Below are 26395 nucleotides of genomic sequence, written 5' to 3'. Positions count from 1 at the left end.
CTGTTTTTTCTGAGAAGGTTTCTGTCTGCTTGGTTTTCGTTTCTCATTTCTGGGAAAGATTGGGCGTCCTGTATCCATGATATCACTAGCATGTAACTCTAGTACTGTGTTGTCATATTCTGATTGAACATCAGTTTCCATGTTGATATTTCGTGACGGCTTCACCCTTTTCTGATTTTCAACGGTAGTTGATTTTGTTGTTTCAAGAAAAGTTGAGATAGCATCAGTTGGGATGCTGATCGGCGTATTGCTGGTTTCGTTGACTGTAGGTTTCTTATTGCATGATAAAATAGTTTTGGCCCAGGTGGCAAAGGAAATTCTAGGTTCTATGGACACATCTGTTTGAGCTGCAGCTGAGCGGCTGGTTCTAGTAACAGATGCGTATGATCGGCTAGGAATGGTTAGTAGCACTTGCTTTCTTGCTTCAGGGTAAGTGACTTTATGTTCAACTTTATATTTCTGGATTTTTTTTCCTGTTTTCCAAAGGTCACATGCTTTAGAAAATGCAGGGTGGTTTTCCTTACAGTTTGGACAAATAGGAGTGGAAGCTGTACAGTCTTCTTGAGAATGCTCCTTGGAACCACAAAGAGGACACACAGCATCGCCTCGGCATGCTGTTTGAGAATGACCGTACTTCTGACATTTAAAGCAGCGAATGGGGTTTGGGATGTAAGGACGAATCTTACAATTTAGGTAACCTGCTTTAACAGAAGATGGAAGAGTCGGAGTACTGAAAGTTAAAATGATGGACCTGGTTGGTAGTAGGTTGCCATCTTTTTTAGTCATGATTCTCCGTGCATGAGTCACTTTTTGATCACTAAGCTCTTGTATTATTTCTTGTTCAGAGACATTTAGTAAGTCCCATTCACTGATGACGCCTTTAGAGGTGTTCAGGGTGTTATGTGGCGTAACTGACACTGGAATGCTGTTAAAAGTTGTCAATTTTAACAATTTTTCTGAATGGCTTGGCTTGGAAGCTTCAATTAGGTCTCCAGATTGAAGACGCTTCACCATTTTAGGAGATCCAACAACCGATTCTAAACATTTCTGTATTAGAAATGGCGATAACTTGCCTACAGGTTGTGTGGATAATGAGTGCATTATTAGAAATGCTGGCATATCTGCACTCTGTTTTTCAGTCCGCTGTCTCTTCGGACGATTCAAGTCATGCTCTGAATCAGAGTTGACAGGTCTGGAGCAAGCGGGCTCTAGCGGTGGATATGCATCACAATCCATCGTTGCTCCTTTCAGCCCTGGAAGAGGGAATTCCTTCTCCCAGGTTACCGACCCCGCCACGTGGAGGCAGGAGCGGTGCCAACCAGTGACCAAGCGATCGGCAGAAGAAGAGAGCAGTACGTTGCTAGCGATAGCAGTGACGTTGCGAGCGGGGTTAGCAGTAACGTTGCGAGCGGCGAAGCAGTGATGTTGCTCAGCGAGGGAAGCAGCAGTAACGTTGCGAGCGGTGGAGGGTTTATTTAAGCACTAGTACTCGCCCTAGGAAAATCGCTAGAAAATCGCACTAGAAAGATCGCTTGGGAACTATCGCTTGGCACTCGGGGCCACTATAGGCCTGTTAGTTTAACTTGTGTTCTGGGGAAAATAATGGAGTCACTGGTTAAAGAAGCATTGCAGGATCATTTAGACAAGACTGCAGTAATAGCTAAGACAACACAGCATGGGTTTGTTAAAGGGAAGTCTTGTCTGACCAATTTGATTGGATTCTATGATGCAGTCACAAAGGAACTGGATGCAAAAAATAATTCTGATTTCATATGCTTGGATTTCAGGAAAGCTTTCAATACTGTTGCACATGGAAGGCTGCTGAACAAATTGGAGCAGTATGGCATTAAGGGTAAGTTGTTACAATGGATAAAGGGATGGTTGAGAGGGAGACAACAGAGAGTGGTAATCAATGGGCACTGCTCGTCGTGGACGAATGTCATTAGTGGAGTTCCCCAGGGTTCGGAGCTGGGCCCATTGTTGGTTTGTGTAATCATCAATGATATTGATGAAGGTATATATCAGGCTTAATGCCCAAGTTAGCAGATGATACAAAGGTCGGCAGGGTTGTTAACGACAGTAAAGACAGCATGCTACTCTAACTGGATCTAGATAAGTTAGGCAAATGGGCTGAGAACTGGCAACTGAAGTTTAAAATTGACAAATGTAAAGTACTGCATATTGTTAGCAATAACCCAAGAGAAATGTACCAACTGTGTGGTACTACACTCATGGAAGTGAAAAGTGAAAAAGAAGGAGGGGATAATTGTACAGTCAGATATGGTTTGCTGAGCAGTGCAGATGGGCTGCTAGGGCAGGTCATGAAGTCTTGTCAATGATATGTAGGAATTTTGCTAGCAGGGACAAAGATGTACCTTGAGTAATGTGTACAGGAGTCTGGAGGCCTCATTTTAGGAAGAATGTACGGTTGCTAGAATCAGTACAAAGAAGGGCAATGTAAAGAATGGCCTTGAATGGGTTGAGCAACATGAATGCAGATAGGATTCATCTCTTGCTCAGATTAAGAACCTGAGGGGGCATAGATTCAAATTGAGGAGAGAGTTGTAAAATAGATGTTCAGAAATTTGCCTTTAGCCAGTGGGTAGTTGATTGGTGGAATAGACTTCCATGTTGTGGAAGTTGATAACCTAAATAAATTAAGGCTGAACTGGACAGGCATTTGGGATGAATGGTGTTTTTTTTTTTTTTTTTTTTTTGCTGATTAGCATTAGTAGAGGCATTTGATGCAAGAAAGCAAGCTTATGCAGCATCAGCCAAAAAAAAAAAAAAAAAAAAAAAAAACCACTTCCACTTCACCCCTCTGTTCGTTCAAAATACCTGTCCAGCTGAGCCTTAAACTTATTTAGGCTATCAACTTCCACGACAAGGGATGGAAGTCTGTTCCACCAACCAACCACTCGCTGGCTAAAGGCAAATTTCCGCACGTCTATCCTACATCTGTCTTTCCTCAATTTGAATTTATGCCCTCTCAGGTGATTATTCTGAGCGAGAAGAAGAATCCCATCAGCATTGAGCATGCTCAAACCATTCAATGCTTTATACACCTCTATCAGATCACCTCGCTGGTGCCTAGTCTCCAGACACTAATTTGCAAAACTTAAGCCTTTCTTCGTAAGAGCACCCCTTTGTTCCATTCACTAATTTTGTTGCCCTTCTCTGTACTCGTTCCAGCAGCTCTACATCCTTCTTGAAATGAGGTCTCCAGACCTGTATACAGTACTTTAGGTGTGGCCTGACCATTGCCTTATACAAGGGAATAATCACCTCCTTATCCCTGCTAGAAAAATTCCTATATATCATTGACAATACACCATGAGCTACTCTTGCAGCTCGTCTGCACTGCTCAGAGAACTTCATATCTGCCTGCACAACCACCCCCAGGTCCCTTTCATTCTCTACCGCTGTTAGTGTAGTACCACAGAGTTGATACGTTGCTCTGGGGTTGCTGTTTCCCATGTGTAGTACTTTACATTTGTCAATGTTAAACTTCATTTGTCACCTCTCAGCCCATCTGCTCAACCTTTCCAGATCCTGCCGCAGCAGCATAGTGTCAGTAGTGTCCTTGACAACCCTGCCTACCTTTGTATCGTCTGCAAACTTCGACATTAAGCTTGATATACCGCTACAAGATGCTACAAGAGCTTTGCTTTCTTGTGTCATATACCTCTACTAATGCTAATTTCTACACCTATAGATAGAGGTTTGTTCCATCTGTTGTTGTTGCAATCCAACTGTGAGCGATCAACAACATGCTGGCTAAAGGCAAATTTACGCACATCTATTCTGCAACATAATCTGAACAAAAGGAAGAATCCCATCAGCATTGAGCTTGCTCAAACCATTCAAAACCTTATATAACTCAATCAGATCATCTCGCAGGTGCTTCGTCTACAGATGCTACAATTTGCAGAACTTAATCCTTTCTTGGTAACAGCAACCCTTCTTCCACTCACAATCTCATTTTTCTTCTCTGTACTTGTTTTAGCAGCTCTACATCCATGCTAAAATGAGGACTCCAGAACTGTATGCAACACTCAAGGTGAGGCCTGACCCTTTATACAAAGGGATAATCACCTTTTAAATAATGCTAGCAAAGTTCCTTTATATCATTGACAATAACCCATTAGCTGCTCTGGGAGCCTCTCTGCACTGCTCAGAAACCTTCATATCTGACTGCACAATTACCCCAAGGTCTTTTTCATTCTCCACTACCCTGAATGTAGTACTGCACAGTTGGTACTAGGGCTTGCATAAAACCAAGAAATTCCAAAACCGAGTTTAACCGAAATTTACTCTTAAAACAGGTTTTAAAACCGATTTTCTCAGACTTAGGTAAAATAATTAAAAGCTTATAACACAGGTATTTATTTTATCTTGGGTAGATTAATCAAATCTTTTAAACAAAATCTATCACCTCTTATAGTAAAAAAAATTTAAAAATTAAAATGCTCCAAAAAAGTAACCAGCTTGAGATTATACAAAATTACAAAGTGTATTCAAATCCTTTGAATAAAAACTATCTTCTCGTATAGTAAACAAAAAAAATAATAAGCCCTATAATAATAAGAAATAAATAAAACTAATGTGAAAAAAAACAGCTTGGGGAAATTACTTTACTATTTATTGCTCAGCTTTTTCCTGAAAATGATCCTTTAAAAAACACAGTATATTAAGCATTTTTCCTGATAGACTTGACCTTATTTTTATGTTAAAGAGACCAGTGATCGAAAACACTCTCTCAGATGGGCACTTGTTGGTTTAATGGTCAGCAGTGCTCTACAAACTTTCTCCAGCTTTTCACTTCTACTGCTAGTTGCCTCCAAAATTTAAAATTCTTTGCTGATTTCCAATTCACTCCGATATTTTGAAGGCTCTTCAGTTAATCTCTTTATTTCACTATCATACTCTAGCATGAGTGTATCTCCAACATCGGAACTAGTTGTTGTCTTCTAAAAGAACAGTTCGTTTATTTTCAGTTTCTTCATTCAACACTAAGACCCCTTTGGAATGTTTTGCAAATAATCTCTGATTAATCTCTTCATCATGCTTTTTCAAAACTTGCTTACTTGGAAAATCAAAAGTTCTTGAACCTGAATCTTCTTTCCCTAACTTTTTGGGGTTGTGTAGCAAAGCCACGCCAAAGCCTCAGCAAAGCCACAGTTTGGCAATTTTGTCTTGCATTGTAATGCTGCAAAAGGCTTTGGTAAAACTTTAAAGCAAATGGGTTTTCTACTGTATCAAGCTTAGCAAGCAGAAATTCTATTGAAGACTCTGCTTCAAGTAAGTCTGTATCTTCTGAGGTTATAGCCTTCAGAATCATTTCAACTGGTCGCAAAGTTTCACATAGCAATTCAAGTGTTTTCCAGTCATCGCAAGACACAGCTTCAGTTGACAGTGCTACACAGAGCATTTGGAATGCAATTTTTCAATTTCAAAAATCTCTCAATCTTATAGAATGTGCTATCCCATCTAGTCTTGCAATCTAATGTAAGTTTATATTCTTTCCCATTAAATTTTGCTTTAACAAAATTTTGTAATATGTCATTTTTGGTAGGCGATTTTCAAAAAGCTTGCAAATTTTTCTGACTTTGTTAATAGTTTGTGCAATATTGGCCACTGGATTGAAGAAATAAATGAGCTCATCGGTAAAGTCGGTTTGATAAAGCATACCTTGCTGTCTTTCTTCAACTTCTTCATCATCACTACTTTCTTCATTATCTTTGAGAGACTCACAGACTGTGGCACCATAATTGATTGCTTTTTCATAAAGTACATCTATAACTGACAGATGTATACAATGGGCAATACGTTGTTGATGATTAGGCGTAATTTTCTTGCCAAACTTAATCATCATTGCTGCTCCATCGGTGGTGCAGGCAACAATATCCTCATCCAAGTTCAAACCAAATTCCTTCAAGTGTCCATTCACAATTTGCTCAGTTCTTCTGCTATCAAGTGAACCATTAATCTCAATAAGACCTAACGACCAATGATTGTCTTTTGAATGCACATTTATATTCATATACCTTTTATTTTGTATAGACGTATATTCATCTACAGTCAATGAATACCGTGCACCCAAAACCAATGAATTTTTGAAATGCTGAATGAGTTCTTTCTTAGTTTTATAATAATTCAAAACCATATTTTTAATTCCATTCAATGAGGCTGGTGGTAATTTATCGTATTTATTTCTCTGAAGGTGAAGGCTTGATTGTATAAACTCACTCTTGGCAATTGAATTAAAAGAAAATCCATCTAAAGCAGCTAATTTTGAAATCTCTTCTTCCATAGATTTTTTAACAATAAAGTTTTTGAATGTTCTTACCATTTTTACGGGAGGTTCACTGTTATCTTGTTTAATGTCAATCTGATGCATTTTCTTTAAATGCAACATCAAAGATGATGTGGATCCTCCAGACTACTTCATTATCTTCTGACATTTCGAACATTGTGCTTCATATTTGCTTTTTCGAGCAAAATAATTCCATACATTTGATTTCATCTTAGACATATTAAGAGTAATAAATATTAATTAGTAGGAATTTATATCACTGACAATTTTAAATAAAAATATTGAAGATAACAAAGGCACAATACTATGAGTCACTCCCGCAAGCACTGAATGAAGAGTCTAAATGAGGCACTTTCGTGAAAATTCAAAATTTTCACGAAAGAAATTTTTTATTTATTTACTCGCAATTTTTTCCCCCCAATTAAATCTATTGTATTTTCAAAATTACATAAAAGCTAAATTTGGTGAAGTTGCTTTTTGAAGAACATTTGATCGCAAATTTAATAGGAATAAAGAAGCAAAAAACTTTCTACGATTGGAATTTGATGCAATATTCAGCGAATCTGTTTCTAGTGGGTAACCATCAATAAGGCACGTTCCATAGCTTGCCTGGCGAACAAGATAGATGGAACGGAGAAATGTTGAGCATTTTCTTTTAAGCTATCGCTCCAACTCACTCAGTCGTAAATGAGTACACCTGAATCGTGCCATGATACAGGTGGGAAGATAAAAGGCACCCCTCCTAGATTTGGGCCACTTGCCCATGAGATTCGTACTTAAACATAAAATAAAAAACATGTTTAAAACGTAAAGCAGTTGAACGATCCAGACAAATGAACAAACAAAAGAAAATGTGCCTAACAAAAAACTATATTCGAGAGCTAACTAAAAAAATATTAGAATCCAGTTTTCGAAGCTCGGTTTCAGTTTTAACAACTCAATATAAAAACCGGATTTAACCAGTTTATAAAACCGGTTTGCAAGCCCTAGTTGGTACATTACTCAAGGGCAGCGGTTCCCAACCTTTTTTGATTTGTGAGCCCTTTTCAACGTTATATTTTTATCGCGAACCCCTTTCAACACAATATTTTTTATGTGAACCACTATATTCTCTGAAATTGTATAATATTTCTGAATTTTTATTATAAAATATTTTTAGTACTATGATTCTATAAGCGACACTGCGTATTTATAAATATTATTATTAAGAAGAAGAAATCTTGATTGTACAATAAAGATACAATATATGCCTACCACGGCCAGGATGCCAGGGGCTTGTCAAGGTTATGGAGTAATATAAAAACGTGTATGACAAATAGATGAGAATTAAACCATGACATTAAATTAAATAGAAAAAAATTAATATGGTATTAAATTATATTTAAAAATATTATATTAAAATATAATAAAATTATATTTTAATTAAATTAAATTAAAATATATTATTTATACTTTATAAAGCAGTTATTAATCGGTCCAAACTAAGTTTCGAACAGGCTAAGAGTAGAAAACTTGCTTCTTATCCAAATGGTACCAAAGCATTCATAGTCTCTTGCCAAAGGGGTTTGCGAATCACCGGTTGGGAACTGCTGCACTAGGGTTACTGCTACCCATATGCAACACTTTGCATTTGTTGACGTTAAACTTCAGCCCATCTGCCCAACTTTTCTAGATCCTGTTGCAGCATGTTATTACTGACATTACCAATCCTATCAACTTTTGTATCAACCATTAAGCCTGATATGCCTTCATCAATATCATTGATAAATACAGTAACAACAATGGTCCCAATACCAAATTCCGAGAAATGCCACTAATACCATTAGCCCATGAAGAGCAGTGTCCATTGATTACCATGCTCTGTTTTCTCCCATTTGACTATCCCTTTCAGTGTTCTCCCAAGAAAAAAAGTTTGCCACCCAGGTGGCATTATGAAGTAGCCAGGTGGGGAAGTGTAATACTTTGCAATATTACAAAATTTTCTGGTATTTATAAATGTGACTTAAGTGATCCATAGTATGTTCGAATTAATAGTGATCGAGATCAATGAGAAGTACCATATGGTACCGCGAGAATCACTTAAATTTTAGTTGGGTGATCAGTTAAATTGACCGGGCGGTGCACCCATTCAATACTGCCTTTATCCCTAGTAGAAACTTGTGCTTAATGCCATATTGCTTCAATTTGTCTTCCATGTGCAAAAGTATCAAAAGCTGTCCTAAGATCCAAGTATATGATATCAAAATTAATTTTTGCTTCCAGTTGCTTTGTGAGTAAATCATCATATTCAATGAAACTGGTCTGATAAAAGTTTTACTTAACAAACCCATGCTGTGTCTCAACTATAACTACAGTCTTGTCTATATGAACTTACATTATTTCTTGAACCAGACTCCATTATTTACCCTGGAACAGAAGTTAAACTAACAGGTCTGTAATTACTCATGTCACCCTTGATCCTCTTCTTTGTGAATTGGGGGTACATTTGCACATCTCCCGGCTTTGGAGAACTCCCCTGAATCCAAGGATGCTCTCATAATTAAGGTAAGGATTTGCTTACTTCGTTTGCTACTTCCCTTAATATAATTGGATAGATCCCATCCACTCCAGGTGGATTTCTTATTTTTAAGTTAACAATTTGCAAGAATATTTGGTGATGCTATTGAAACAATGTTAGGTGGATAGGAAACTACTAGCTTGGCGGGGTTCACAGACTAATAGCTGAACATTAGCTGCGGGCAGAGACGAAAGTGATTCTCCCAAAAGGTTCTGCAGATTTCATGGAGTGCTGGGAGTCATCATGGAACAGTGAATACATGGGCTGTGTTGGGGGAACTAAGAGTAAGAACAGGTGCACTTTACTTGCAGGTACCTCCATAGCCAGGTGGGAAGGAGCAGCAGCAGTGTGGAGCACACTCTTCTTGATTAGACTGGGGTTCGAGCCCGTCACCACCAAATATGAAGGATGCGGAAAGGTCAGGGAATGATCACCGCATATTCCCGGAGCAATATGGCCTTGGTTGCTAATGCTCCAAATAACAAACAACAACAACTTTACTTGCAGCTACACCAATGCTAGGAGAATAGTAAATAAATTTAATGAATTTGAAGTGCTGGTCCAGACATTAAAGGCAGATATTGTTGGGATATCAGAGACATGCCACACAGATATAAGGAATGCAGAATTTGAATTTGAGGTGTACAATATGTACAGAAAAGATGGTACGATGGGAAGGATTATGCTGTTAGTGATGAAACACAAAATCTAAGGCAATGCATCCAGTTGACACGGGTGGCCAGTGTAACGTTCGGTTTTGGTGTGGCATAAGCACTGGGAAAATGAAAATGAGAGTAAGTGTGTGTTATAGGAATGACTCTGATGAGTACAACCAACAACTGTATAGAGAATTAGAGTGGGCCAGTAAATCAGAATGTCTTTATAATGAGGGATTTTAACTTCCCAGATACTGACTGGAACTTCTGTTGTGGGTTGATCACTTGCACATTATCAAGACTTTTGTGGATTTATTGGATTGTTTTCTACAACAGCATGTTTGAGAAGCAACCAGAGGGGGTAATACTCTTGATCTGATTATCATCAGTGATTATTCATGATTAAGAATTTGCAGATAAAAGAACCACTATGTGGCAGTGATCACAGTGTACTGATGTGGGATTTACTTAAAGATGTAACTACCATCAGGGGTAAAAGGAAAGGGATTTTGCTTTTGTAAAAGTGACTACGATGGTCCGAGACAATTTTTAAATTCTATACAGTGGGACCAACTGATGATGTTACCAACAGCAGATTGTAAATGGGAAGCATTTAAGGAATTAACCTTGGAAGCTGCTATGCTTTTCATACCAACTAAGAAATAAAGTTCAATTTTTAGGCCTAAATGGATGTCAGATAAACTGAGACTTGTGGCAATGAAGATAAATGCATGAGCTGCATATACATTAATAGGCGACACAGAAGCCTATGGTAGATACAGGCTAGTCTGCAATCAAGTCACAAAGGAGGTTAGGCAAGTGAAGGCAGATTATGAGAAATCTTAAACAGTAAAGACTTTTTGTTTATGTAAACTCTAGAAGGAAGAGGATGAAACAGATTGGTCCACTTGATATCAATAGTTTGACTACTGATGATCCAGCTCAGGTAGTTGATAAAATGAATGAGTATTATGCATCTACACTTACACGTGAAGAATTCTGTAGGGAAGTGAAGGCCAGAAGCTTATTCTAACAGTGATCTAAACGATTTTGCAATACTGAGAGCAAAGTGGAGGGGATATTGTTGAAGTTAAACATAAGAAAGGCACCTTGTGTGGATGGGATCTATCCAGTTATATTAAAGGAGTTATATATCCAGTTATATTAAAGGAGGCAGCAAAGGAAGTAAGCAAACCTTTAGTCATAATTATGTCAGTATCCTTGGACTCAGGGGAGATACCCACGGACTGGAGACGTGGAAATGTATCCCCAATTCACAAATGGGCTTCAAAGGGTAACAAGAGTAATTATAGACTTGTCAGCATAATTTCTGTTCCAGAGAAAATAATGACAAACTGGTTAAAGAAGCATTGCAGAATCATTGTGGTATACGGTGTCTTCTTAAGCTCCTGATATTAATTTAGTTTTAGACAATTATATTTAACTTTATAGAATGATTCACCCACCAATGAATTCCTCTTTCTCTGCTCAATCCTGATGTTGTATCATCTTCAAGATATGATTAACAGGTATTTCTAATTTTTAAATATTTCCGTCCATGTTTGAATTCCTCCACTACAATGTATACACAGCACTTTAACCTTCATGAATCAAGTAAAACCCCCATTACACTACAGGCTTAAGGTGACAATGTGTCAACCTTGACCAAGTCACTAAGCATCGCACTACCAAATTATGTAGGGAAATCCTCCCTCTCTTCTATCTTTTGTGTTAAGTACACCTGTCTCAACCATTTATGCTTTCTTGTGTTCTCTCAGTCATCTCTATAGAAATGTGAATATAAAAGTTGCATGGTTAATACTGCTAGAGCAAACAAACAACTCGGAATTAAAGACTAACTCTTTAAAGATGCTGTTCCCATCCAAGTGAGTTAAAGACCCGAAATCAGGTATGTCACAGAAACAGAATAACCTGCAACAATCCATCTGCCTATACTGCCATGACGGGAAGGAAATGACCATTCGATGCCATATATACAAAATAATCTTTTGTGCCCACTCGGATTAAATAGGCGACACAGAAGTCTATGGTAGATACAGGTGACCAACAGACATCACACATCTTTCCAAACAATATTGGAGATAGTTTGCATGAGACAAATGCCTTGGAGATGACTCGGAAATATCTGAACTTCTGCTATCCCAGACTGAAACCAACCCTATCGACCAGACATTCACTGATCAACAGTTTCAGCCAAATACCGATTTGCTTGAATCTTCACTTGTGATGGTTGTATGCAATGAAACATTGGGCAATGGAACACCACTCAATAGCACTGGCACTGCCAACCAAGTTATATGCAGCACTAATCAGCCTAATTTTCCATTGGAAATTATTGATCAAAATTGTGCCTCAAACGTTAACATATTCTCCACCTCAAACCAGTCACTAATCACAACAGGTACTCTCCAAGATGAAGGATTCTCCAAGAATTAATGCAGAACTACAGTGTCAATGCCTTCTCTACAACCAGACAGTGCAGACAGAATGAGGTCCCAAATTGAGGATCTTGAGGATGAGGTCTACTCAGTGAGGAACTAAAATAAACATACCACCCATATGCTCTGTGACCTTTGTTCTTTGGCAAGCCAAAAGAGCAAGCTGACATCTCAGACCAATAATACCTAAAAGGACAAAACCGCCATTCTGTCAAACTTTCTAGCCTTATAAAGCCTGGCTCCCACAATCAGATCCATTCAAGACAATTAATAGATGGATTTGCATAAACTCTGACTAAGCATGTTAGCAGGGCCTAGTCTTGCATCCAGCAGAAAGACATACTCAGACCCTAAGCAGCTGGTGACCAACTACAGCTGCACTCTCTTGAAGAAGTATCCCAACCAGTGAAACCGTTAGGAAATAACAAAGACTCCCTACAAGCCCAAGAACTAAATAGTAATTTAATTAACGCCCATCATGTTTTGTCCACCTCATATGTCAGCATGATTGACAGCCCTTCTAGTAATAGCTCTGTCCAATCTCAAAATATATAAAATTCCCTTATTACCACAGCCAAACCTGCCTCAAAATCCCCTGGATGCCATCAAGCTATCAATATTGATTGCCCTCCCTATCATGCTGTTATTCCTAACCAGACCTCATTCTTATGCCAAGTGACAGCTTCCAAGCTTTGTGTGACACTGGCCGAGAAATATGATATCTCTGTAGTTTCCACAAGAGCCAAGATTTTGCTTCCAGATTTGGACACAGAACATCTCTTAATCTATTAGGAGAATGTTTATTAAGGAAAATAACCTCTGAGTTAAGGTTAAACAGCTTAAAAGTCAGCAAACAGGCTATGCCTCCTTCCTTATAATGTCTTCACTCACTGTCTACCAAAAGATTGTAGATTCTGCCACCTGGCCCCAAGGTATATACATCAGACCCTTTTCTGAGAAAAAGAGACCCCCCCCCCATCAGCAGACTCGACTAATTCACCCTCCTCAATAGCAATCATTGCTTCAAGGAAACAAGCATGAATGCCCCACATTCCAGGTATTTCCTCAAAATGTGCGCAGCATAATTCACAATTATACCAGTGGTGACCTACATCAGCATCATCAAACTGATACCATCAGTCTACAATCACCAGTGAAAAACAGTTCGAGAATGCTCATCCCAATGTGGGTCACAAATTAGTAAACTTGAAAGCCTGCTTTGAATAAAAATACTAGAGGTACTTACCTTAAAAAGATCCCCAGAAATTACAAAATCAGAGCCTTGTACCAGAAGGTTAGAAGCCTTTGCAGCAAATACCTGCAAATACTGGATACCACTGACCAAATTCGCCTCACTAGTGATATTGATATCCTCTGAGTCACTAAGATCTGGCTTGCTCTTTATCAAATAAAGACCAAGAATTTTTTATATCCTGTGCTCCAGCAGGCTATAAATCTGATTTTACTTTTTGAGTTGGGCAAAGAGGCAGCAGTGTTGCAATTTTCTTTATGACCTCACAGGCCTCACTTGATCAACAAGTTTCTAGCCAAATACCAGCTTATGAAGCTCTTGCTATTACTCTCAGCTACCACAGAGGTTTTCATAGATGTAATTGTTATATACACCGATGAGTCAAAACATTATGACCACCTACCCAATATGATGTTGATCTTCCATGCGCTCTAAATGTGTTGTGGTATCTGGTTCCAACACGTAACCAGCAGATCATTTAACTCCTGTAAAGTCTGTGGTTGAGATGCCACAGAGCGGAGTTGCTGTTCCAACACAAACTACAGATGCTCAATGGGATTGATGTCTGGGGAATTTGGAGGCCAGGGCAATACATGGAAGTCTTCCTTGTGTTCCACAAACCAGTCTCGAACAATCCGGGCATGTGGCATGGTGCATTATCCTGCTGAAAGACGACACCGCCAGAGGGAGAGACCGTTGTCATGAAAGGGTGTACCCTAGTCAATAATGATGTTTGAGTAGGTGAAAGTTGTGTCTGACCAATTTAATTGGATACCTTGATGTTCACAAAGGAACTGGATGCAAAAAATAATTTTTGTATCATATACTTGGATTCAGGAAAATTTTTGATACTGTTGCACATGGAAGATTACTGTACAAATTGGAGCAGTATGACATTAAGGGCAAGTTTCTACTTTGGAAAATGGATAGTTGAGTGAGAGAAGACAGAGTGGTAATCAATGGACACTGCTCTTTATGGACTGATGTTATTAGTGGAGTCTCCTACGGTTTGGTGTTGGCCAATTGTTGTTTTCTATATATATATCAATGATGTGGATAAAGGTATATCAGGTTTAATGTCAAAGTTTGCAGATGATACGACGGTTGGCAGGGTTAACTAGTATACTATTGGAACAGGATCTAGAAAAGTTAGGCAGATGGGCTGAGAGGTTGCAACCGAAGTTTTAATATCGACAAATATAAAATACTGCATACAGGTAGCAGTAACACCAGAGAAACGTACCAACTGTGTGGTACTACACTTAGGGTAGTGGAGAATGGCAAAGACCTGGGGATAATTGTGCGGTCAAGTTTTCTGAGAAGTGCAGACAATCAGGGGCTCACATCTGGTGATTATGGGCTTGGCACACCTGGTGTCCTGAGCTGGATATCATCATTCTTCTCTTTCTTGGTGATTCCTTTCTACTTCTCTCTCTCTCTGGATAACTTGGAAATTTTTTTTGGCTGGTGCAGCATAAGCCTCAGACTTCCTTTCCCCATATGACTAATAATAATAATCTGTAAGAGTAGCTCATGGAGCCTTGTCAATGATATAGAGGAAATTTGCCAGCAGGAATAAGGAGGTGATTATCCCTTTGTATAAGGTAATGGTCAGAGCATCTCTTGAGTACTGCATACAGGCTTGGAGGTCTCATTTTAGGAAAGATGCAGAGTTGCTAGAACGAGTACAGAAAAGAGCAACAAGACTGGTGAGAGGAACAAAGGGGTGCGCTTACGAAGAAAGGCTTAAGTTCTGTAAGTTGCAGCATCTGGAGACCAGGCACCTGCGAATTGATTTGAGTGAGATGTATAAGGCCCTGAATGGACTGAGCAGGCTCAATGCTTATGGGATTTTTCCTCTTTCTCAGATTATGCACCTGAGGGGACATAAATTCAAATTGAGGAGAGACAGTTGTACAATAGATGTGCAAAAAATTGTCTTTAGCCAGCAGGCGATTGATTGCTGGAACAAACTACCATTTCTCTTGGAAGTTGATAACTTAAATAAATTCAAGGAAGAAATGGGAAAACTTTTGGAGCAAATGGATATGATTTTTTTTTTTTTTTTTTTTTTTTTGCTGATGCTGTATAAGCTTGCTTTCTTGCGTCATATACCTTTACTAATTTCTCCTCCACTTTCCTCTTAGTTATTACAAAATAATTTAGCCCCTTGTTAGTGTTTGACAGTAGCATAGACAGGATTTTTTTGTCAGCAGGCACATTCACAAAAGAAGGTGCCAACTGCATAATGCTAAAAATCCCCACAATTCCAGATTTCGGGGTCAGGGGGTATAATGTAACTGCTGACCCTACCCTGGTTACAACACTGGTGTTTGATAAAATTCTGCTCTCCATTTAACGACAGAATTCCTCACATGTGAATGTAGATTTAAAATACTCATTCAGTTGGCTACCTGAACAGAATCATCAACATTTGAACCATCGATATCAAGTGGAACAATCTAATTCATCCCCTTCCTTCTGGAGTTTACATAAATAAAGAAGTCGTTGCTGTTTTTCTTTGCATCCTTTGCCAAAGATTTCTAGTAATCTGTCTTACCTTGCCTAACCTCCTTTTTGACTTGATTCTAGATTACAGACTAGCCTATATCTAATATAAGCTTCTAACGTCACTTGATAATTCATATGCATACCATGCATTTTTCTTCTCTGCCACGAGCTTCATTAGTTCATCTGACATTCATTTGGAACTAAACCTTGAACAGCATTTCTCATTTGGAACAAAAAGCTTAGTAGATTCCAAGGCTACTTCTGTGAATGGTTCCCATTTAGAATTTTCTGTTGGTAACATCATCAGTGGTCCCACTGTATAGAATTTAAAAACTATCTGAGACAAATATAGTCACCTTTCTAAAAGCATTTACTTACATCTTTAAGTAAATCCTACATCAGTACACTGTGATTACTTCCACCTAGTGGTTCCATTGTCTGCAAATTCTTAAGGTATAAATAATAACTGCTGATAATTATGGAGCAATCAGGAATGGGACATGATATTGCAAAAGGGAATGTCTTTGCGTGTGTGCAATGTAAGTAGTGTGAGGAAATCAGGCACCAATTGAGCATTGTTATGGGCCTATATAAGGGCTTGGAGGACAGCGTGGATGACCTCAAAGGATTTAAATTGAAGGGCCCATTAAGCTCTCAGCTGCCCACATCAACGCCAGAGCTTGCACCTGAAAATCACGTGACACAGCGGAAATCCCCCAAAGCAGAATGCACTGGTCCCAAAGGAACTAGTTGATGGTGATGACTCTATTGTCAGGGAAACGGGGAAACATACTGTGCAAAAAGGATAGGTGGAACAGGACCAGGGTATGTCTGCTAGGGGCAAAGGTTGATGACATAGAGCAGATATCATCTTTTAAGGGCACAAAAGGTAATATTGTTGTACACGTTGGCACCGATGATATTAAGAGTAGGAGACCGGCGGAATTACGTAGCAAGTACAAGTCAAGTTCTTGTTACGTAATAGTACTGATTGAAGAAGTATAGGTCAATGTTGAAAAAAAGCCATGAGTTAAGGTTGAATATGAAAGTGTTTGCAATTCTGCCCAGACATGATATGAGGCAGTATATGATGAGAGCCTTGTTGATCAACTCAGCCCTAGAAAGATTGTGCAAGGCCAAAGGGGTAGAATTTTTCTCAGCCTGATCTGTGTTTGTTAACAGGAGAGACTGCTTCTACAGGGATGGGATACACTTAAATAGAAATTATGCATGAATACTTGCCGATGCTACAGAGGCAGAATTAGGTGGGTTGGAAAACTGCTAGCTTGGGGAAGGGGGGGGATACACGGACTAATTGATTAACAATAGCCGCTGGCAGAAGTGAAAGTGATTCTTGCATTGCTTCAAATGAAATGAGCAGAAGCCTAGAAAACAAGGTGCAGGGTATTCAAGAGACTGATAGGAGTCATTACAGAACAAGTAAATATATGGACTGTGTTAGGGTAGCTAAGAATAGAAACAGATGAATGTATACTTGTGTGTACACCAATGCCAGAAGTTTGGTAAATAAATTTGATGAATTTGAGGTGTTGGTCAAAACTTCAAAGGCAGATATTGTTGGGATAACAGAGATGTGGTGTCACACAGATATAAGGAACACAGACCTGGAATTTGGGGATACAATGTGTACAGAAAGGATAGACAGGATAGGAAGGGAGGAAATGTTATGCTATTGGTTCAGAAACACATAAAATCCAAGGAAGTACAGCCAGTCGCCTTGGCTGGACAGTGCAGTGTCGACTCAGTTTGGTGTGACTTAAGCACTAGGAAACCAAAATTGACAGTAGGAATGTGTTATAGGCCAAACGACTCTGATGAGTATAATAAACAACTGCACAGAGAAATAGAGTGGGCCAGTATACCAGAGTGTCTTTTAATGGGGGATTTTTAATTTCTCAGATATAGACTGGAATTTGTGGGTTGGTCACTCATACACTAGCAAGGCTTTTGTGGATTTATTGGATGATTATTTTCTACAGCGACTGGCAGGCAACTAGAGGGAGTAATACTCTTTATCTGATTATCAGTAGCGATTCTTCATGCATTAAGAATCTGCAGATAAAGGAACCATTAGGTGACAGTGATCACAGTATGCTGAAGTGGAATTTACTCAAAGAGGCAAATACCATCAGGGATAAAGGGAAGGGTTTTTGCTTTCGTAAACGTGCCTACGGTGGTCTGAGACGATATTTAAATTCTATACAGTGGGACCAACTGATGATGTTACCAACAGCAAATTCAAAAAGGGAAGCATTCAAAGAATTAATCTTGGAAGCAACTAGGCTTTTCATACTAACTAAGAAATATTGCTCAAGATTTAGACCCTAAATGGATGTCAGATGAACTAATTAGACATGTGGCAGAGAAGAAAAACGCATGGGATACATATAAATTAACAGGTGACACGGAAGCCTATGATAAATATAAGCTGGTCTTTGGCAAAGGATGCAAAGAAAAACAGCAAAGAGTTCTTTACTGAAGTAAACACTAAAAGGAAGGGGACGAATCAGATTGGTCCACTTGATATTGATGGTTCAGCTGTTAGCATTAGCAGAGACACATGATGCAAGAAAGCAAACTTATGCAGCATCAGCCCAAAAAAAAAAAAAAAAAAAAAACACCACTTCCATTTCACCCCTCCGTTCATTCGAAATACCTTTCCAGCTGAGCCTTAAATTTATTTAGGCTATCAACTTCCACAACAAGGGATGGAAGTCTGTTCCACCATCCAACTACCCGCTGGCTAAATGCAAATTTCCGCACATCTATCCTATATCTGTCTTTCCTCAATCTGAATTTATGCCCTCTCAGGTGTTTATTCTGAGCAAGAGGAAGAATCCCATCAACATTGAGCATGCTCAAACCATTCAAGGCTTTATACACCTCTATCAGATCACCTCACAGGTGCCTAGTCTCCAGACACTGTAATTTGCAAAACTTAAGCCTTTCTTCTTAAGAGCAACCCTTTGTTCCATTCACTAATCTTGTTGCCCTTCTCTGTACTTATTCAGCAGCTCTATATGCTTCTTGAAATGAGGCCTCCAGACCTGTATACAGTACTCAAGGTGTGGCCTGACCATTGCCATGAGGGAATAATCACCTCCTTATCCCTGCTAGAAAAATTCCTGTATATCATTGATAAGACACCATGAGCTCCTCTCGCAGATGGTCTGCACTGCTCAGAAAACTTCATATCCGCCTTCACAATTACCCACAGGTCTTTTCCCTCTCTACCACTGTAAGTGTAGTACCACAGAGTTGATACGTTGCTCTGGGGGTTGCTGTTTCCCATATGTAGTATTTTACATTTGTCAATGTTAAACTTCATTTCCACCTCTCAATCCCTCTGCTCAACTTTTACAGATCCTGGTGCAGCAGCAGCATGGTGTCAGTAGTGTCCTTAACAACCCTGCCAACCTTTGTATCATCTGCAAACTTGGACATTAAGCTTGATATATCATCATCAATATCATTTATAAATACAGAAAACAATAATGGACCCAACACTGAACCCTGAGGGACTCCACTGATAAAATTAGTCCACGATGAGCAGTGTCCATTGATTACAGCTCTCTGTCTTCTCCCCCTCAACCATCCCTTTATCCATAGCAGCAATTTGCCTCCAATGCCACACTGCACCAATTTGTTCAGCAGTCTTCCATGCACAACAGTAACAAAAGCCTTTCTAAGATCCAAATATATAATATCAAAGTTATTCCCTGCATCCAGTTCTTTTGCGACTGCATTATAATATCCAATCAAACTGGTCAGGCAAGACTTTCCCTTAACAAAACCATACTGTGTCCGAGCTATAACTGAAGTCTTGTCTAGATGATCCTGCAGTGCTTCTTTAACCAGTGCCTCCATTAATTTTCCTGGAACAGAAGTTAATCTCACAGGTCTATAATTACTTGTGTCAGCCTTTGATCCTCCTTTGTGAATTGGGGTCACATTTGCACATCTCCAGTCTATGGGTACCTCCCCTGAGTCCAAAGAAGCTCTCATAATTATGGCTAAGGGTTTGCTTACTTCCTTTGCTGGCTCCTTTAATATACCTCAATAGATCCCATCCACCCCAGGTGCCTTTTTTATGTTTATCCTCATCAATTTCTTCTCCACTTTCCTCTCAGTTATTACAAAATCATCTAGCTCACTGCCACAGTTTACTTCACATCTAGCATTCCCCTTACTGATAACTCGTAATATGTGAACGTAGATGCAAAATATTCGTTTACTTTGTTAGCCACCTGAGCAGGATCCTCAACTGTTGAACCATCGATATTCTGTTGATGATCCTACTCAGGTAGCTAGAAAACTAAATGAATATTTTTCATCTACATTCACACATGAGAAGTTATTCAGGGAGGGGAATGGCAGAGGTATATTAAACTTTGGCAGTAAGCTAGATAATCTCGTAATAACTCAGAGTAAAATGGATTGATTTGGTTGATTTGATTTGGTAGTTGTTGGCGCATCGGCTTCTGTGGCCATATTGCACCTCCCAAGGTTTTTGCAGTACTTTGATCCAAGCCCAAGGCGGGAATCGAACCCGCGACCTTGGGGTTGCCGGGCAGGTACTTTACCCACTCGGCTAGCCCGGTCGGCGAGTAAAATGGATGAGAAATTGTTGAAGATAAACATAAGAAAAGCACCTGGGGTGGATGGAATCTATCCAGTTATATTAAAGTAGGCAGAAAAATAATTAACCAAACCCTTAGCTATAATTACGAGAGCTCTTAATTTGACTCAGGGGAGTTATCCATGGAGTGGAGATGTGCAAATGTGACCTGAATCCACAAAGGAGGATCAAAGGGGGAGACAGATAATTACAGACCTGTTAGTTTAACTACCGTTCAAGCGAAATTAGTGGAGACACTGGTTAAAGACGCATTGCAAAGTCATCTAGACAAGACTTCAGTTATAACTCGGTACACAGCATGGGTTTGTTAAGGGGAAGCCTTGTCTGACCAATTTGATTGGATCGTATGATATAGTCAGAAAGGAAATGGATGCAAAGAATAATTTTGATATCATATATTTGGATCTTAGAAAGACTTTTGATACTGTTGCACATGGAAGACTGCTGTACAAATTGGAGAAATGTGGCATTGGAGGCAAATTGCTGCTATAGGTAATGGGATGGTTGTGTGGGAGAAGACAGAGAGTGGTAATCAATGGACACTGCTCTTTGTGGACTAATGTTATTAGTGGACTCTTCCAGGTTCAGTGTTGGGGTCATTGTTGTTTTCTGTATTTATTAATGATATTGATGATGGTATATCAGGCTTAGTGTCCAAGTTTTCATACGATACGAAGGTTGGCAGGGTTGTTAATGACACTAATGATGGAACATTGGTGCAACAGGATCTAGAAAAGTTGAGCAGTTGGGCTGAGAGATGGTAACTGAAGTTTAACATTGACAAATGTAAAGTATTGCATTTTTGGAAGCAATAATCCCAGAGTAACATATCAAATGTGTGGTACTACACTGATAATGGTAGAGAGTGAAAAGGACCTGAGTGAAATTGTGCTGACAGATTTATTTATTTTTTTTTTTTTTGTTAGTTGTTGGCGCATTGGCTTCTGTTACCATAATGTACCTCCCAAAGTTTTTGCATTTTACTCTGATGCAAGCGCAAGGCGGGACTCGAACCCACGACCTTTGGGTTGCCTGAGGGCTTCTACTTCGGCTTCTGGCCACGTCCTGCGCGCTCGTTGAAACTCCTTTCTTCTTTTGGTTACCACTTTGCGGAGGGCACTGATTTCCTGAGTCCACCAGGGGTTGGCTCCAGATTTCGGGTTTTTCTTTTTGATAGCTTCGTTGCTTGTATCTGTGATTATTTTAGTTGTCTTATCTTGCAGTACAACATTATAGGGAAGCCACAAACCGATACACAGACGGCATCCGGAAAAGTAAGGAATGAACTTGGGAACGCTTAGAGACAACAACGGGAAATGATGACCCTTGGGGAACAGTCTACAGGGTTATTACCAACAAACTCCCTAGTGGGGAGGTAGTGACTACCACACGAACCCCACAAGGCCAAATGACAACAACTTAGGAACAATCGGTGGACAATATCTTGAATGCCATATTCAAGGAACTGGCAGTCCCAACTCTACAGGAACAAAATCATCTCTGTGAAGAAAACCTGAACTACAATACACAAATCATGGAGCCCCCCTTCACCATGGAGGAACTCAGTACTGCTGCTGCCCGGATGAGAAAGAGAAAATGTCCCGACCTGGACATGATAGAGCCCGAAATACTTAAAAAAGTAATAGAATATACACCACAACTTCTATTGACCCTGTTCAACAGATGCCTAGAGGTAGGGAAATTCCCAACAAAATGGAAAACGGCCAACATCAAACTTATCATCAAGAGTCCGACTAAGAAATCAGAGTGCCCGAAATCCTACAGGCCCATCGCACTTCTTTCAGTAGTTAGCAAATTATTTGAAAGGCTACTGCACAAACGAATCCGCCAACACTACGAAGGAGCTGGCCTCCTAGCTGGGAATCAGTTTGGATTTAAACCGGGATCCTCCACAACAGAAGCCCTCAGAAACCTAACTAACAAGGTCAAAGAACGTAACAACAAATATTTCCTCATAATAGCGATTGATTTTGCCGGGGCGTTCGACTCACTCTGGTGGCCGAGCATCTTGGGCAGACTCAGGAAAGCTAAAGTACCCATTAACCTCTATAAAGTCAGAGAAACCTATCTCTCACAAAGAAAAATTGAGATAAACACTCCATACAAAAATATCGCAAGAACAGTACACAGAGGATGTCCACAGGGGTCTGTATTGGGCCCACTCCTCTGGAACTTGGTATTTGATGAGTTCTTGAGAATGGACTTATGCGCAGTGGGGGTGCAAGCCTTCGCAGATGACCTGATTTTGACAGTGCAAGCAAACTCCAGAGCCCAATTGGAAATCCTAGCTAATCAAGCCCTGCAGATACTCCAATAGTGGGCCAAGAAGAATTTCTTAACAATTTCACCGACAAAGACATTGTCGGTGCTGCTCAAAGGAACTCTGCAACTGAGACAACCACCCCAGATTAAGTTTGATGGGACAACTATCAAGTTTGCTAGTCAACTAAAACACCTGGGTGTCATACTAGACAATAACTTATCCTTCCAACCACATCTAAAATTCCTAAGACAAAAGATCAGAAACTACTCTGCCATGGTAGCTAGGGTCACAAGGCGAGACTGGGGTCTCAAAAAGCGTACCCTAGCCTTATACTACAAGACAACCTTCCTCCCAATAATTACATACGCTTCAGCAATCTGGTATGACAAAACTGCCTTGGTCGTAAATAAGAGAACCCTGGATGCAATTCAACACACCAGCCTCCTCACTACCACCCCCGCCTGCAGAACGGTGAGTAACCCAGCACTTCAGGTGATAGCAGCAGTACTGCCACCTGATCTTGAAATCTCAAGAACAGGACTCCTCTACTACTTATCTAAGGGAATAACCACCACTTTCTTGAAATTTACAATAGACCCAACAAACAACCATAAGGCAGAAAAGATCTGGCTTCAGTCTCACCTGCTGCAGGTGTGGCAGGAGAGATGGGCAGAAACAACCAAAGGAGTAATCACCCACAATTTTTACCGCAACTTGAAAAAATCTATCCAAAATCGCCTACTTGGTTCTTTCCGGGGTTGCAAACAATATACTTGCTAACCGGACATGGCCCCTTTAACGCAAAGTTAATGGACTTCGCCCTTGTAGAGGACCCATGCTGTACATGTGGAGAGATCGAAACCTGGGAACACCTCATGTACGACTGTCCGCAATACGAGGATCTCAGGTGCATTCTAATCACGAGTGTAAGATATCTCCCCAGAGGGCAAGAGTTTCACCTACCGTATTCAGAGGAGGAATACAGAGCCCTGACCAACTTCGCTCAAGAACTCTTCTCAAGAAGGAGAACACTATATGCAATACACCAGGAGTGAAAGACGACCAGCCAGATAACAAATCAAAACATCCTTTAGGACACACCCCAGAATGAAAATTATGTGGAAGCTACTAGCTGTCTACCAAGAAACCCTGCCTATGTACCAACAAATATGAGACCTAAGTGAAACTGACAAATATACTGAATGAAGATAGAGAACCAAAAACAAAGACATTCAACTTGGACGGGACACTATCCCACGAGTGACTCTACTACCGGACTTATGACTACACTACGACTGATGCAGCCTCACTGCCATGTAGCCAAATGGAAATCTCTACCCGCTCCCTTGCCTGGTACCTTTTTTACCAATCCTTGGCAGGGGGGAGGAGATGGTCTTCCTGTTTCCTCCCTCCCCTACCACCCCATATATTTCGCCTGGTGAGGCATGGGCATGCCTTACTGACCATCTGGGTTGCCTTCCCTATCGACCCCATACTTCTGTCTTTCCCCCCAGTCTTCAGTCTCTTCCCCCTACTCTGACAAATACGCCAGCGTAAACCCCACATAACTAATCAAAATTAACGATTTCTAAATTGAAAACTGAACCATATCAACCTCTCCTGGCTTTTCTAAACTTAAGTGTCCCATTTTTTTTTTTTTTTTTAGGTCCTAGCCACCGAAACACACACACAAACAGTGTGTGTGTGTGTATGTGTGTGTGTGTGTGTGTGTGTGTGTTTTGGCTGATGCTATATAAGCTTGTTTTCTTGCATCCTGATGCTATATAAGCTTGTTTTCTTGCAGTTTTGTCATACGCCTTTACTAATGCTAATGACTAGCTATGGGGGAAGCCATGCGTCTGGGACTTAGCAATGTGCAAAGAGGAAAGACACAACCATATTTCACATGCTGATATGCGGAGGAGTAGGTAACCTGATTTTTCCTTGTTTCTTCATGTCCTTGAGGAAACTGTTGATCTTGTATTTGGGACAGTAATACTAAAAGAATTGTCCAATCTGTAAATATCAGTATCTTGAGCAATCTGATCCTACTTGTCATTGTAGCCAGCTTTATTCATCAAAACAATTTTATCTTCCTTTCCAATTTCCATAAAACCACATTGTGATTCTTGTATAGTGATTTCAGTGCTCGAAATTGTGACAAATTTTCTTCCCTCTTGGAATTATAATTAAGCAGAGGTGAGTTATTTTTGTAAATAAGTTTTTATTCCTTTATGATTGTTGTTTGGATAACTAAAGGGTCACACCAGACAGCAATCGGTTAATTATAAAATTCCATTTAATTTGAATATTTTATAGGGAGAATAAACAATCATTTTCACTTCATCATTTTCTGAAATGAAAGATTGCTAGTTTTGTTTTCTCCAAATACAAAATATTCATCTATATATAATCATAATACTTCAATCATACTTTTATTAATAAATATTCATAATAAACTGTATGGTGAAAAGGCCAAACGGCTCTAGAGGGGGCACACTTTGGTCCCTTTTCAACCATTTCACTAACCTAAAATTTCATCAACCTAAAAAAGAAAAGAAAAATTAAGTTTTATCATTTTTAGTGATTACACACACACACACTTGTAACTAAAAACTCAAAAATTCCATGACCTTTCCTTATCTCCCAAAATGTAGAAGTTATTTCTTTTAAAAGATAAATATATCAAAAATAATATTTAATTATAGTTAATAAATGCTCACCTGAAATTCCACAGAAGAAAAAATGAACTGATTATATACTGGGAACAACACAGATGATTCCAATTTCTCAAAGCAACAAAACTGGCAATATTTCAATAATTCCAAAATATATGGTATATATTTTGGATTACTGCATTTTTCAAAGTAAGAGGGAATAAATAGTTGCACAGAAGGGATTCCTTCCTAAAAGGAAAATTAAAGAAATGACAGACACATACACACACAAGTATCCAAATATTAAACCCAATTTAAAACATGGCAGAGCAAGAATATCATATCTTATAATTATATCTTATTCTGTAGTGCACTGTAGTAGTAATTCTAGAGTTCTACTTGTAGTAAATAAGTAGTTTGACGGTTCTAATCACATGGCACATTTTTCTGGTGTTAGCTAAGAAATTAGAGAGGCTTAGCATTATTTAAATTGTAATAGGGTCAACTAATCTTGGTTGGTTTGGTTGGTTTAAATGGAGGTTTATTGGCACAAGGGCAACTAAGGCCAAATTGCGCCTCAAATCTAAGGAACAAAACCTGTAATGTAATGGTGTGTATTGTTATACTCTTACCCCTTAGTTCGTGTAGTAATTTTATAAACTAGAATCATGCAAGAAACATGAGCAGCTAGGCAAAATATACTGGGGAAAATATACTTTGCAAAATACACTGGGGAAAATATACTTTGAAAATATACAAAATATACTTTGGCTCAGAAGAGAACCGTTCTCATCCAAATGATGGCTACATTCATTGTTCCAACTGTGGCCATTTTGCTGAGTCCTCTATAGCAGGAAATGATAAGGCCAAGGGGGATTTCATGGTGTATTTTAATTGTAGAGAGTGTGAGGATCATATATGATAAGTCAGTGTTCTAATGGGTTTAAGTGAGGGCACAAAGAACGGGATTGATGCCCTCAAACAAATTAAAAGGAGATAGCTACATGCAACCACCCAGCACAATGCTGGAAGTTACATACGTG

At 39.4% G+C, this 26395-nt stretch overlaps 1 protein-coding gene across 1 annotated transcript in view; it reads right to left on the bottom strand.

Moving 5' to 3' along the window:
• LOC150087284 (uncharacterized) overlaps nt 1-26395 on the bottom strand; it is a 137326-nt gene that overhangs the window by 35423 nt on the left and 75508 nt on the right. The window contains exon 4 of the mRNA XM_090371947.1: nt 25419-25601. Coding sequence (XP_090228073.1) covers nt 25419-25601 — 183 coding nt within the window. The remainder of the gene's footprint in view (nt 1-25418; nt 25602-26395) is intronic.

Source organism: Mastigoproctus giganteus, chromosome 4 (genome assembly GCF_048544385.1).
Source record: "Mastigoproctus giganteus isolate SK-2022 chromosome 4, ASM4854438v1, whole genome shotgun sequence".
In the NCBI taxonomy this organism is placed as follows: Eukaryota; Metazoa; Arthropoda; class Arachnida; order Uropygi; family Thelyphonidae; genus Mastigoproctus; species Mastigoproctus giganteus.
This window is presented reverse-complemented; position numbering and strand designations above follow the sequence as displayed.